Genomic DNA, 15,591 nt, shown 5'->3' on the forward strand with positions numbered 1-15,591 from the left:
TAACCTCAAGTCGTCATCGCGGTTTCCCCCGATATTCCACTTAGAAACTGCAGTAGGAGAATGGATTCCCTACGACAAACCTGACTTCTTAAATCCCTTAACTGGAAAAGACCGTATATATATAAAAGGAAACACACGTCATACTTTCGTTTTCATAATTCTAGTCACTAAATTCATGAAACCGTAATTTCTTATGGAACGGTGGGATGAAAGGATGGATTCGTTTTTAAACATCAACAAACAGAACAATGTGTTTTCTAAAATTTTAGAAAACTATGTTGCTATAAAGCAGCTGCCATCTCAGTTATTTTAAGGAATCGTTCACATACTTTACTTTTGATATCTAAATGAGACAAACCCAAAGAATGACCCCTAAAACTATCATATTGTTTTCTTTCATTCTCAAAATCATAGATTAAAAAGGAAATAATATCCATAAATCAGTAAACTGGTGAGAAACTTGGTTTTCATTCTATATATACATTGCATACATGATACGTATTACCTATGTATACGTGTGTAATATGCGTGTACGTAATGTATGCGTGTATATGTGTGTGTGTGTATATATTTACATACACACAGAAACAAAGGTAGACTTAAAAAGTTAGCATTTTCCTTTCTAGTGAAAATGAACATTAACCTTATTCACTAAATTTAAAAGAGCTCAAGTTTATCCTTAAGTGTTCACGATAGGGAAAATATCATATACGCCCAAATATGCGTGGAAATTTTCCTCAAAAAACATCTCTCTCAGAAAAAGAGGGACTCGCTTTGTTTTCCAGTCCTTAAAGAGTCATTTCATCATTTATTTTATTTTTAACTAAGTCCTGTTTGGAAAAGACATATGAGCTTAAAATATCCAGAGTCAAGGCTAATTTGGGATACTTACAGAGACCTGCTGATGAAAATCGGCAGGAAGAAAAGGAGGGAAGAGGCGAAGAAGTTAACACAGACTGAGCTGCTAACTGATGTACCGATGACCCCACGAGGGCTGCGTATCACTATAATCAAAGCTCGTAAGGATGACCTTTTTATTTTTTTATTTTTTTTTTTTAAAGATTTTATTTATTTATTAGACAGAGATAGAGACAGCCAGCGAGAGAGGGAACACAAGCAGGGGGAGTGGGAGAGGAAGAAGCAGGCTCATAGCGGAGGAGCCTGACGTGGGGCTCGATCCCAGGACGCCGGGATCACGCCCTGAGCCGAAGGCAGACGCCCAACCGCTGTGCCACCCAGGCGCCCCAAGGATGACCTTTTTAAATGGCAGCAGGAAAACTCATTAAGGAGGGCGCGTGTGACAAGCGCCGGGCGAGTGCACGGAAGCACGGAGTCACTGTACCACTCACCCGACACTAAGAGAACACTGCGTGTGGACCATACTGGGATTACAACTTTTTAAAAATTTGGGAAGAAAACAAAACAACAATAACAAAAAAGAAAGTGTCATCCAGCTATAAGGGTTTTATGGAGTAACAGCTGACCCTAGTGACTTTTCCTTCCTTTCCTCTGCTTTATCGCCGAGGCCACAGCTTCAGGGTGGTATTGAACAGAAGACAGAAAAGCTAGCATTCTTCCGCGTTCTGTCTTCCGGGCAAACAGCTTTCAAGAATTTCGTATCAATTAAGATATTTATTATCGGTTCATTTCTGATAAACAAGGAAATAAGGAAATTGCCTTCCTTTATGAATTTTCTTAGAACTGTTTTTATGGCTGGGTGTTGCATTTTATTAAACACCTTTTTGGATTTTTTTTTAAAAGATTTTATTTATTTATTCGACAGAGATAGAGACAGCCAGTGAGAGAGGGAACACAAGCAGGGGGAGTGGGAGAGGAAGAAATAGGCTCATAGCGGAAGAGCCTGATGTGGGGCTCGATCCCATAACGCCGGGATCACGCCCTGAGCCGAAGGCAGACGCTTAACCGCTGTGCCACCCAGGAACCCCTGGATTTTTTTTTTTTTTTAACAACAACAAGGATTTTAAAAACTGTCACAGTCAAGAGGAGCCCAAAGAGACACACGGCATCACGCAATGTGGTTTTGTACAGGAGATCTCAGAACAGTAAAAAGGACATTAGGTGAAAACTAATGAAGTCTGAATAAAAAGCCTGGACCGGAGTCAGTAACAATGAATCAACGCTGGTTTATTAGTTGTGACGAATATATCACACTAACAACAGATACTAATAACAGGGGAAACCAGGAGTGGGGTATATGGGACTCTCTATATCTTCACACTGTTTCTGTAAATCAAAAACCGTTCTAAAAAATAAAGTTTATTTTAAAAATAAGTTTTAAGACTGACAAGAAGTGGCAGGTTGTGAAAATCATGGATGTGAATGTGTCAGAAGAATGAAAACAACAACGATCTCCTGTTAAGACGTGGGCTACAACTCCCAGGGACAGCGGAGGGGACGGCGGCCTGCTGTGGACCACACGGTCACACGACTCAGCGACTCTAGCAACATCAGGACACTGTCCAGTCCTCATGGAGATGCTGAGTCACAGCCTCGTCCTGGAACAAGACGGAGCGGAAAAAACTATTCTTCGTGTTTAAAGCTTCTATTTGGGGTGCTGGGTTCTCAGATGATTTTTATGTTATTATAAAAACCAAATAACCTTCTAAATACACGGAAGTAGTCCTTGTATGGACCAAGGGTTAGGAACCAAAGAAGATGATTACTCCGAAAACATCAAATCCGTTATTATTTTACAGAATATGTGACTTAAAATAGATGAACGTACCTACATTAGTAAAGGAAAAGTTCATGTAATTACACTGGCCACAAAGCTTTTCAATTGTTCTCCCTGATGCAATACTGGCCTTCTAATCAGTTCCGGCATCCGCGGTCATGTACTCGGCGTGGCACGCGGCACATGCATCACACCGGAGCCATAGGACGTTAAGACAGAAAATCAACCTCTGTTGTCACGCTCTGGTCTGGACACACCCCCACTCACGGAGTAGACACTCCTGCAGGTAGGGTCCTCGCTAAACAAGCCTCCTGCCCTCAGGAAGCTCCCACTCCAGCACGGACAGAAAGGCCGCGAACAGTGAGCATGAGAAGCAGGGGAACTCTGTGCGTGCGACAGACAAGGAGAAGCAAGCGCAGGGTAAGGCGCCAGCAGAGCTGTGGCAGGTGCGGGGGGAGGCGGTCGGTCAAACATGTGAGGACGGGGAGGGAGTTCGCCACACGGGGGTCAGGTCATGTCGTGCTGCATTCTGGTGCGCGTCCACACAACCCCCAACAGAACACAGAAAGGTCCGCTGTCGCCGCAGTAAGGTCAGCGGAAGCATCCTGTGTTCGGATGCGAACACTCCTACAGACGAGTATTTTCCTACATACCTTTTTCATTTCATTTTCTAAGTTCTCCTCCTCTTGGCCTTCGGACAGCCTCCGCCTCAAGTCCGCTATCTCCCTGTCTGCAGACTCACGGTACTGCGCCCACTGGCTTCGCTCCTGCTCCAGCCTGAGGTGCAGCTGGTGCTCGTAGTCGCGGACGGTCTCTAAGAACAGAGCGGAGAGTATGGTCTGAGTGCTCTGAGGACGCGCGTCCTGGCGCACCGGAATGTTAAGAGGCTTGCATAAAGAGCTCATGCCTAACTTACGTAAAACAACAACGAAAACTAAAGTAAGATTTCTGGTTCTTACTACGTGTAGCTCTGCTAAGAGCTTTAAACCGTCCCTGCTCTTCACGACAGGCGCGTGCCGAACGTCGTCTTACAGACGACGAAAGCTCAGCAAAGGTTCAACACTGGCCAGTGGCGGAGAGCAGCAGGGCCGGCATGCAGAGCTGGGCCGACCTCTGCCAGACCTCGGCTCGCACACGCTACGCTCCGGCTCCTGATACAAACAGGACTGTCACCCCCATCCAAAGACCTGAACGTGGGAGAAAAGGGATATGCACCTGGAATAGCTTACTGTCACCCAGGCTTCTAAACTGAGACCATTTCTATACAGTCTTTATTAAATGGCCTTATCTTTACTATAACCTTAAAGCATTATGGGGTAAACACTGTTGGTTACCCACTCCCACCTCTTCCTCCTTCCTGACAAAATTCTGTTTAAGAAGTCAGTGGCCCAATTTAAAAACTAGATTTTCCAGCTGCCTTTGTAGTTATGGGTAACCACACAGCTCAGTAAATGGGAGGGTACACACTGGAGACTTCTAGAAAATGTTTGCTTCTCTGTGGTGACTGAAGGAGCAGCAGCCACTTTTCAGCCGTAAGGAGAATGGTGTTGAAAACCATGCGCTAAAGGATGGAGAACCAGAAGGACCGAAGGAACTGGGACATTGGTACCATCATGGAGGCCGTACGTGGCCCAGAGTCCCCACCCCCCAGCCTCCTGCTTCTGTGGCAAGAACGGACTCCCACGTGGGTGAGCTACGAGTGTCGGCTGCCGTGAGGCTTACAGTCATCCCGAGGGGAGCTAGCGTCCCCCGCCTTCTTTCAGAGCACTGGGCAGAAGTGACACGTAGGCCAAGACGGGGGAGAAAGTCACCACTGTTTCACATTCATAATATGAATGACACGAATTCAGGAACCCAAAGCTTCAGGGGCAACTTCCTTCGTTTCATTATGGTCTGGCCAGAAACACAGGCGGCCACGGAGCACTGGCGCCGACAGCAGACAGGCTAAACGGGGACTCTGCCTTTAGTCCGGCATCAGAGGCCGGCAGCCCATCAAGCCTGTTTATTCGAGCCCGTGCCTTTCTACCTCGGAGACTGCAGGGAAGAGTCACAGCAAAACCCAAACTTTCCCTGAAAATGTAAAATTTTGGCCACGCTGGACTGGATGGGCGGTAAGGAAGTGTAAGTAGTGACTTGACCCCGAGTGGGAGGCCTCTCTAGCCCCGCACACCCCCCGCATCCACACTGCTGGCTTCTCTGATGCGCCCAGCCTCGCTCCTACAGAAGAGCCGACCCTGCCTGCTGCAAAGCTGGGGTGAACGCGGCCCTCGCTCAGCGCCCGGCACATGCTCACGGTGAGCCTCCAATACCAAAGCCAGGACAGAGGCAGACGGCAGGCCCTCATTTCAGAGACAACACTGCACCCTAATGACAGTCACACATAAAGCCACAGATAAGCTCAGGACGCAGTCTAAGACCCTCTGAGAACGTCGTCCACCATCAGCAGCAGCGCTCAGGAAATCACGGCACAGATGGAGCATTCTCGGTCTTTACCTTTCATCACAGCCTGAAGCGAGGCAACCTCTTCCCTCCACTGTCTTTTCACTTCATCGATTGCTTCCTGCTTGGTGTTCTCAGAGACGGTGGCAATGGCCTTGATGTTCTCCACCTCCGCCTGGGCTTCCCACAGCTGTGTCCGCAGCTGCCCCAGGTCGTCCTGGGCCGCCTGCAACACTGCATTCTGCCTCTTCAGATCCTCTGGGGAGAGAGTCAAAGCCTTTCCGTTAATGAAGGGTTCGTGACATCGGGCTGACATCCCAAGGAAGAAATAAAGCATTATGTTTATGATGTTAACACTCTAATGAAGAAATTAACCATTAAATTTTAAAATGTTAACTTAGAAAATGGAGAATTTTTAAAAAGATTTATTTTAGAGAGAGTGCGCACACACGAGTGGGGGGAGGGGCAGAGGGAGAAGCAGACGCCCCGCTGAGCGCAGAGCCCGACTGCACTCGGGGCTTGATCCCAGGACCTGGGGATCATGACCTGAGCCAAAACCAAGAGCCAGACGTTCAACTGACCAAGCTGCCCAGGGGCCCCCAAAGTGAAATTAATAAAGATAAAATTGAAGGTATGCACGGTATCACAAATCCATTACTTATTAATTATCCAACCAGATAGTGATTAAGGCCATAGTTTTAAAGCTAAATAGAGACTCTTTCACCCACTGGCTAATGAACTTATTTAACCTCTCTGGCCTCAGTTTCCACATCTACAAAATGGGGATGAAAAACACCCATCTAGAAGGCTGCTTTAATGATAAAACAATTTACCGAAAATGTTTATTAGTACAACACTTGCACAAAGTAAACGTTCAAGAAACGGTTAACGGAGGAGAAAAGAAAGCCAGAGAACGACACGGCAGCTGGACAAGATCAAGGATTTCTTAAAGCAGGATGAATCTTCCCCACATCCCTTTGGCACCTCTTAAATATTGTTCCTCCGACGTGCCCCTGCAGGACTGAAGCCCGTGTGTTTGGCCAAACAGACTCTCCCACCGCGGGAACCTGCCAACAGTATGTTCCCCAGACACTTACCGACAGTCAACATTCTCCACTTTCCAAAACCCTTGCTAACGTCATAGGGAGAAGCTGGGAACAGCTGTAATCTGAATTCCCCCACCAGTAGTGAGGCTGAGTATCTTTTTACACGGTGATCAATGCCCGTGTCTCTTCTTTGGTGAGAGCCTTTACTGGGGTTTCTAATGAACCGTCTTCCCTCTGATCGGGAAGAGTATTTTACATATACTGAATACTGACTCTACTTTCTTAGAAAACTCTCCCAGTCGGCTGCGGTTTGTCTCTTAACTCTTCCGTATCTTTCACCATCTAAGTTATGAGACATTTACGCAGAAGGGCCGTTCATCCTTCTGCAAAGTCGTCGATTTCCTTTACAGACTAACTAAGCTGACCGGCCAGGACAGCAGCCTGACTTAGGACCTAACTCTGTTACCGGCCGCCACATGACATGGAGGGATCACGCAGCCCTCAAGCCGCGACAGCGGCAACGCTTCTCGGCATCGATTTCTAAGTACTTGAAAAAATCAAATAGATAATAGTAAAGAACTCTGAAACACTGTGAGGACATTCATCATGATCAAACACTCAGTAATTAGGTTTGGCAGTCTGAGTCACAGAGGAAACACTAGTCGTGCTAATTTTAAGTCGCTCGATCTCTACTCCCTCAACACCTGCTTCACGTTGCTTTGCCATCGCGATTAAAACTTTTGGGGGGTGCCTCCGTCGGTGAAGCGTCTGGCTCTTGGTTTCGGCTCAGGTCATGATCTCAGGGTGGAGGAAGAGAGCCCCACAGGCCCCGGGCTCAGTGGGGAGTCTGCTGGAGATTCTCACCCCCGGCCCCAAATAAATAAATAAATCTTTTTAAAAAACCATTCTGAAACACTCGCCAGAGACAGGGGTAAGAACGTTAACTGCAGAAAGTAATGACCTATCTGGAAGGAAAGACGGACATGTAGGAAGCACTGGTGGGTGTGTGACCCCAAAAGTGACCCCAAAGCCACAGACAGAAAGCTGTGTGCATCAGCTCCACGTTCTGAGTGTTTTATAAAATGTAAGGTAAGAGAAAAAGCCTTGTCTTTGGAATACCCTGTTCATTTCTGAGAAGTACGATTCTGCCAAGGCTTGGGTCTACACACTCACACCCGCTCAAGCTCGTTGTCCCTCCTCCTCTTTATTCACCGGAAAGTACCCAGTGCTAAATACACACCATCCCATTGTCACCGTGAACAAAAACTGCAAATACAAACCTAAATGCTAGTTTGCGGCATGTTTCCACAGAGTTAAAGGCAGTACAGAGAGCCTGCAGGAAGACGAGGTCCAATTTTGTTCCTGGCTTACTTGATGTGTATTTAGGTAAGAGCTATATTACACACTACATATTTCTTATTTATATTTAAATGACGTAACAAACAGAAGGTAAAAGTTAGAAAGACCTACATTTTCCGTACCAAAACATTTCAAAGCTGCTTGCCAATGGTCCCAGTTATTATTAAAGAAGAGTTATTATCCACTTTGGTTTTGGATATGTAATGATCAAGGTTTTCAAACATACTCTGAAACGGAGAATCTAGCACGATAATCTTTCATGTACCCATCACCGAGATGCACCAAGATTTGGCCACATTTATTTCAACCATCCTTTTTCTAAGAAGTATGTTAAAAATAAGCCCCAGAAACAATGTAACATCACGTAACACACCACACATGTCTCTCTAAAAACGTATCTCCTTACACAAACACGGTGCGACTACTGCACCTGACGGGTTTGATGTAAACTAATACCCAAGCTGCAGTAAAATTTCTCCAATTACCACAAAAACGTCTTTTGGAAAATGTGTTTGAATTAGGACCCAAACAAGACGCTTCATTTGTTTATACTAAGCCTTAACAGAATACTTCAAACACAGAGACAAACATATAGAAATCTGTAATGGACACTTACTACCTATCACCTAGTTTCATCATTGGGTTTTTGGGCTTTTTTTTTTTTTTTAAGATTTTATTTTTAAGTCATCTCTACACCCAACATGGGGCTCGAACTCACGACCCTGAGATCAAGGGCCTCACACTCCACTGGCTGAGCCAGCTGGTGCCCAAGCTTCATCAATTTTTAGTATTACTGTTACATCTGCTTCAATTTCTTTTTAAGAAATAAAACATTACAGGGGCGCCTGGGTGGCTCAGTCGTTAAGCTTCTGCCTTCGGCTCAGGGCGTGATCCCAGAGTCCTAGGATGGAGCCCTGCATCGGGCTCCTCTGCTGGGAGCCTGCGTCTTCCTCTCCCACTCCCCCTGCTTGTGTTCCCTCTCTCGCTGGCTGTCTGTCAAATAAATAAATAAAATCTTTGAAAAAAAAAGAAAACATTACAAACGCCCCATCTCCCTCAGAAGTAACAACTATCGGGAACTTGGAGGTCTCCTGACCACACATGTTTTACACCTTAATGCTCTCCTAGCCTGGGACCCTTCTGCAATCACCTCTATCCGTCAACACTGCTTCTGAGATTCGACCTCGTGCGTTAACTGCAATACCGCGGCACCGATCACCGGCTATCACCTTAGTGGGCATGCAGGTGTGGAGCAGGAGTCTAGCTCTCCTATACAGATGTTCCCATGTTATAATGCCATCTACGTCGTATATCAAATTTCTGCTTATGTGAGGACCCGAGGATGGAAGATCTGGTCTCTAACAATGCCCCACTCTCATGCCAGTACTATACCGTCTAGCCCAGCCCAGCAGTACTTGTGCTATTTTGTCTACTCCTGCACTCACAGAAAGTTCGTCACAGTTTAATAAAAACACCACAGTGGTTCTGAATGAAGTGGGGACACCTCCCCTACCAGATTCAGAAGTTATTATAAGCCTCACGTACCCACTACCCAGCTCCAGCAATCACAGACCTAGGGGCAGTCTTGCCCCGTCCCTCCATGTGCACTCCACAACACACTCTTACAAGCCTCAGACATTTTTTTTAAACTAACGAACTTAATTTTTTTAGAGCAATGTCAGGCTCACGGCAAAACCGTGCATGAAGTATGGAGTTCCTGTACATTCCCTGCCCCGCCCCCACACACGCTCCCCTAGTGTCCACATCCGTCTCCACAGCAGTACATCTGTGATCAACGCTGAGCCTACCATGACACATTATCAAAGTCCACAGTCCACATGAGGATAACGTATAATGACCTGGGTCCGCCACTGTGAATCCTACAGAGGACTTCCACTGCCTAAAAATCCTCTCTGCTCTAGTCATTCCTCCTTCCCTCCTAAGCCCCGGCAATCACTCACTGTTTTACTGTCTCCGCAGTTTTGCCTTTTGCGGATGTCCTATATTAGAATCCTACAGGAGGGAGTCTTTGGGTGGCTCCGTTCTTTTTTATGCTGAGTACTCTACTGTCTGGATGTACCAGCCTCTCTGTTCACCTACTAAAGGGCGTCCTGATTGCTTTCGAGTCTGGGTGACTGTTAATAAAGTTGCCACGCACATCCACGCGCAGGTTTCGCAGGGACGGTTTTCAGTTCACTCAGGTACATACAAAGGAGGAAACTGCTGAATCGGATGAGCTAAGAGTACGCTCAGTTTTGTAAGCATTTCCAATTCCCAGCAGCAATGAAAGAACGTTCGAACCACTCCACGTTAGCAACATTTGGTGCGGTCAGTGTTTCAGATGTGGGCCATTGCAACAGACGTGGAGTGGTATCCCACTGTTTTAATATAGTCACAAACTTATGCAACCATTACCACAATCAATTCTGGAACATTTTAATCCCCCCAGAAGGAAAGCCAGTGCTCTTTGCCTCCCAACTCTCTAGCTCCCCAGCATCAAGCAACCACTCATCAACCTTCCACCCCACTGACCGTCTACCTACTCCGGATATGTCATAGCAACGTACTCATACGTGACCCTCTGTGACTGGCTTGTCACTTAGCACGACGGCTCCAAAGTCCACCCCTGCTACGGCGTTTCAAGCGGGAGTAATAAAACAGAGTGTCCGTCCGTCAGGGGACATGCAGGCTGTTCCCCACATTTCGGCTATTATCAATAATGCTGCTACACATTTTCTCTTCTCTTGTGCATACACCAAGGAGTGAAATCCTGGGTCAAGTGCTAACTCTATGTTTAACCATTTTAAGAACTGAAAGACTACTTTCCAAATCTTTGGACCACGTAACAGTCCTGCCAGTAGTGCGTGAGAGTACCTCTTTCTCCACAGCCTATTGTTAACAGACTTCTTGATACAGGATCCTAGTGGGTGTGAAGTGGCATCTCACTGTAATTCTGATCTGTGTTTCTCTGATAGCTAATGACACGGAACATCGTAATCATGTGCTCACTTGTGCTTCTTCTTTGGAGAAATGTCTATTCAGACCTGTTGACCATTCTCAGCTGAGTTGTCTCTGTACTACTTAGGTTGTAAGAGTTCCTGATATATAGAGATAAAAATCCCTTATCTGATACAATATTTGCAAAAATGTCTTCCATTCAGTGGGCTATCTTTTCATTTCCTTGGTAGTGTCCTTGGAAACACAAAAAAAAAACATTTAATTTTGATGAAGTCCACTCTGTCTACTTCTTCACTGGTTGCTTCTGCTTGTAACATCCTAAGACGTCACTGCCTAATTCCAAGGTCTCAATTCCAAGATTTATCCCTAGGTTTTCTTCTAAGAGTTTTATGCTCTATCGTTTAAACCTCTGTCCTTGACACACTCCAGGTGAATCAGCGTAGATGCTGGGGCCCCAACGTCATTCTTATACACATGGATATCCAGATGTCTCAGCACAATGTGTTGAAAGGATGGTTCTTTCCCAGTTGAATTATTCTGGCATCTTGTAGAAAATCAATTGACCATCCGTATAAGAAGGTTAACTTCGGGATTCTAAACTCTACTCCAAGGGACTCCTACCTACACTTAGGCCAACACCACGCTGTCCGGATCATGGCTGCTCTGTAGTAAGCTTTGAAATCAGGATATGCAAGTCCTCCCACCTTTGTTCTGTTTTCCAAGGATGTTTTAGCTATTCTGGATCCCTAACACTGTCGAATAAATTTTAGGATCAGCTTGTCCACGTCTACAAAAAGGCAACTGAGACGAAGAAAGACACTGCATTAAATCTGTACGTCAGTCCGGAGGTATTGTCAATATTAAATCTTCTGATATATGAACACAGGATGTTTTTCCAATTATTTAGATAATTTTAAGTTTTTTCAATACCCTTTTTAAAGTTTTCAAAGTACAAGCTTTACAATTATTTTGTTAAATTTCTTCCTAAATATATCATTAATTTTGATGCTACTATAAATTGTTTCCTTAGTTCCATTCTCAGATTATTCATTGCAATTGTACAGAAACACAACTGGTTTGAACCCACAGGTCAATTAATCTTTGACAAAGCAGGAAAGAACGTATCTAATGGGAAAAAGAATACCTCTTCAACAAATGGTGTTGGAAAAAACTGGACAGTGACATGCAGAAGAATGAAACTGGACCACTTTCTTACACCGTACACAAAAATAAATTTAAAAAAATGGACCAAAGACCTAAATGTGAGACCTGAAACCATAAAAATCATAGAGGAGAACACAGGCAGGAACTTCTTTGACATTGGCTGTAGCAAATTCTTTCTAGATATATATTCTGAGGCAAGGGAAAACAAAAGCAAAAATAAACTACTGGGACTACATCAAACTAAAAAGCTTCTGCACAGTGAAGGAAACAACAAAACTTAAAAGGCAACCTACAGAATGGGAGAGGATATTTGCAACTGACATATCTAATAAAGGATTAGTACCTCAAATCTATAAAGAATTTACATAACTCAACACCCAAAATATGAACAATCTAATTAATAAATGGGCAGAAGACACGAATAGACATTTTTCCAAAGACATACAGATGGCCAACAGACACATGAAAAGATGCTCAACATCACTGATCAGGGAAATGCAAAGCAAAACTACAATGAGATATCACCTCACAACCTGTGAGAATGGCTAAAATCAGGGGCGCCTGGGTGGCGCAGTTGTTAAGCATCTGCCTTCGGCTCAGGGCGTGATCCCAGCGTTCTGGGATCGAGCCCCACATCAGGCTCCTCTGCTAAGAGCCTGCTTCTTCCTCTCCCACTCCCCCTGCTTGTGTTCCCTCTCTCGCTGGCTGTCTCTGTCAAATAAATAAATAAAATCTTAAAAAAAAAAAAAAAAAGAGGGGCGCCTGGGTGGCACAGCGGTTAAGCATCTGCCTTCGGCTCAGGGCGTGACCCTGGCGTTGTGGGATCGAGCCCCACATCAGGCTCCTCTGCTATGAGCCTGCTTCTTCCTCTCCCACTCCCCCTGCTTGTGTTCCCCCTCTCGCTGGCTGTCTCTATCTCTGTCAAATAAATAAAATCGTAAAAAAAAAAAAAAAAAGAATGGCTAAAATCAAAAATACAAGAAACAATGGGTATTGGCAAGAATGTGGATAAAGGGGAACCCACTTGCACTGTTGGTGGGAAAGCACACTGGTGCAGCCACTCTGGAAACGTTAAAAATAGAACTACCCTATGATCTAGCAATTGCACTAGTAGGTATTTACTCAAAGAATACAAAAATACTAATTCGAAGGGATACATGCACCCCAATGTATATAGCAGCATTATCTACAATAGCCAAATTATGGAAACAGCCCAAGTGTCTACTGACTGAAGAATGGGGAGAGAAGATGTGGGGTGTGGTTGTGTGTGTACAATGGAATATTGCTTGGCCATAAAAAAAAATGAAATCTTGCCATTTGCAAAGACATGAATGGAGTTAGAGACCATAATGCTAAGCAAAACAAGTCAGTTGGAAAAAGGCAAATACGGTATGATTTCACTCATATGTAGAATTTAAGGAACAAATGAGATGCGCCTGGGAGGCTCGGTTGGTTAAGCGTCTGACTCTCAACCTCAGCTCAGGTCTTTGATCTCGGCGGGGTGGTGAGTTCAAGCACCATGTTGGGCTCCACGCTGGGCATGGAGCTCACTTATAAAATAAATAAGAGCAAAGGGGAAAAAAAAAAAAGAGAGAGAGAGCAGCAAACCAAGAAACACTCTTAACTACAGAGAACAGACTGACGGTTACCAGGGGGGAGGCTGGCGTCAGGTTGGGGGAAATAGGTGATGGGGATCCAGGAGTACACCTGTGATGAGCACACGGTGATGTACGGAAGTGCTGAATCACTATGTTGTACACCTGAAACTAGTATTACATTGTATGTTAACTACCTGGAATTTAAATAAAAAGTTAAAAAAAGGAAATACAATTGGCTTTTTTATACTCATCTTGTATCCTGCAACCTTACTGAACTCATATAACAGTTCGAATAGCTTTTCAGTGGATTCCCTTCAATTTTCTATATAAAAGACATCATCTGACAATAGAAATAGCTTTACTTCTTTTCCTGCTTCACATTTACACAACTTTAATTCCCACAAAATATAGAAAGGTTACTCCTCTATGGCTCTTTTCTTTTCCCATGTCTATGCTGTTATTATTATATATGCTGTCACCTATATACGCTACAAACCCAATGACACCTTGCTATAGCTACTGTTCCATATGATTGTCTCTTAAAGAAACTGAAAGGAGAAAGGAGACCAAATATATATTTATAGCATGTGTTATACTAACCTTATTTACCATTTCTGGCTTTCTTCAGTTGATCCTTTGGATTGGAATTACCATCTGGTGTCATTTCCTTAGTCTAATGTAGCCTTCCTCCCACCCAACTCCTCTGTGCTGATACTGGCAAATATATTACATTTCCATATGTTATAGGGCCAATAAAAACAATAATATACATATTGGCTTATATCATTGCTTTTTTAAAGAAGATTTGAGAAAAAGCACAAGAGAGAAAGAGAGAGAGAGAGCTTGCGTGAGCAGGAGGGGAGGGAGGAAAGGGAGAGAGAGAAGCAGGCTCCCCACTGAGCAGGGAGCCCAGATGTAGGGCCCGATCCTAGGACCCTGGGATCATGACCTGAGCCAAAGGCAGACGCTTAACTGACTGAGACGCCCAAGAGTTCCTTGTATCATTGCTTTCCACAATCCATTAATATTTATAAACTGTTATAATTGCACAATTATCTTACCAAGGACCCCTTTTTTTTCACATAAATTCAAAGTACTGTCTGAAATGACTCGCTTTCAGCTAAAGAATGCCCTTTAGTATTTCTCATAAAGCAATATTCTAGGAAAAAATTTTTCTGTTTTTGTCTATCTGAGATAATGTCTTTATTTCATCTTCTTTGAAAGATGCTTTTGCTGGATATAGGATTCTTGGTTAAGTTTTTTTTTCCCCTTGAGATTTAAAATGACATCCCACTGACTTCCAGCCTCTATTGTTTCTAATGAGAAGTTATCTGTTAATCTCAGTGAAGGTCTCTTCTAGGTGACAAGCTATCTTTCTCTGGTTCCTTCTAGGATTTTCTCCTTGTCTCTGGGTTTCAACATTTTTATTATGATGTGTTGGTAGGTGGATATCTTTGCATGTCTTTATCCTACTTTGAGTTCAGTGAGCTTCTTAGATATGTAGATTGCCACTTTTAATCAAATGTGGGAAATTTTCAGACATTATTCCTCTTCAAATATTTTTTTTCTCTCTCACCTCTCCTTCTGGCCCTCCCATCACGCATACGTTGGCAAACTTAATGATGTCCCACATTTCTATTAGGCTCTGTTCATGTTTCTATTTTCTTTCTGTTCTTCAAACTGGATAACCTTAAGTGAACCATCTTCAAGTCCACTAATTCTTTCTTCTGCCAGTTCAAATCTACTACTGAGCCCCTGCACTGAATTTTTCATTTTAGTTATTGCGCTTTTCAACTTCAGAATTTCCACTTGGTTGTTACCGTTTCTTTACTGATATTCTCCATTTGATGAAACACTGTCACACTTTCCTTTACTTCAACTTCATTAAACATGGTTTTCTTCGGTTCTTTAAATATATGTGTGACTACTCTGAAGTCTTCATTAAACCTGACATCTGGTCACTCTCACAGGCATTGCATGTTTTCCTTTGTATGGATCACAGTTTCCTGTTAATCTCAAGTTTTTTTGTTGTTGTTGAAACTGACATTTTTTGCAGCAACTCTGGTGCTAGTCTACCCCACCCTCTTACCAGCTTCTTGTTGTCATCTGCTGTTTGTCTAGTAGTTGGCTGGATTTCAGTATAAACTGATTTCTTCTCCCCCACCCCCGCAGCAGGAAGCTGCTGCTGGTGCTCCTCAGAAGGTATGCCTTGGGCATGTGCAGACTGACTCTGGAATGACAGTTTTTGCAGGGCTCCCTCTTGAGTGTCTCTTTCCCTGACCATATCCATCAAACTCCACTTAACTGCTGGTACTTTTTTTTTTTTTTTTTT

General features: G+C 44.0%; 1 protein-coding gene across 3 annotated transcripts in view; it reads right to left on the reverse strand.

Moving 5' to 3' along the window:
* Positions 1-15,591, reverse strand: part of RABEP1 (rabaptin, RAB GTPase binding effector protein 1) — a 96,758-nt gene that overhangs the window by 37,919 nt on the left and 43,248 nt on the right. For 2 of the 3 annotated variants that reach the window (XM_040629856.1, XM_040629855.1), the window contains 2 exons: positions 5,189-5,392; positions 3,349-3,509 (listed from right to left, as the gene is read on the reverse strand). In XM_040629856.1, the coding sequence (XP_040485790.1) occupies positions 3,349-3,509; positions 5,189-5,392 (365 nt within the window). Of the gene's footprint in view, positions 1-1,879; positions 2,517-3,348; positions 3,510-5,188; positions 5,393-15,591 lie in introns of those variants that run through there. The other variant, XM_040629857.1, reaches the window with a different exon arrangement.

The sequence above is a fragment of the Ursus maritimus genome, unplaced genomic scaffold (genome assembly GCF_017311325.1).
Source record: "Ursus maritimus isolate PB19 unplaced genomic scaffold, ASM1731132v1 scaffold_14, whole genome shotgun sequence".
Lineage (NCBI taxonomy): Eukaryota > Metazoa > Chordata > Mammalia > Carnivora > Ursidae > Ursus > Ursus maritimus.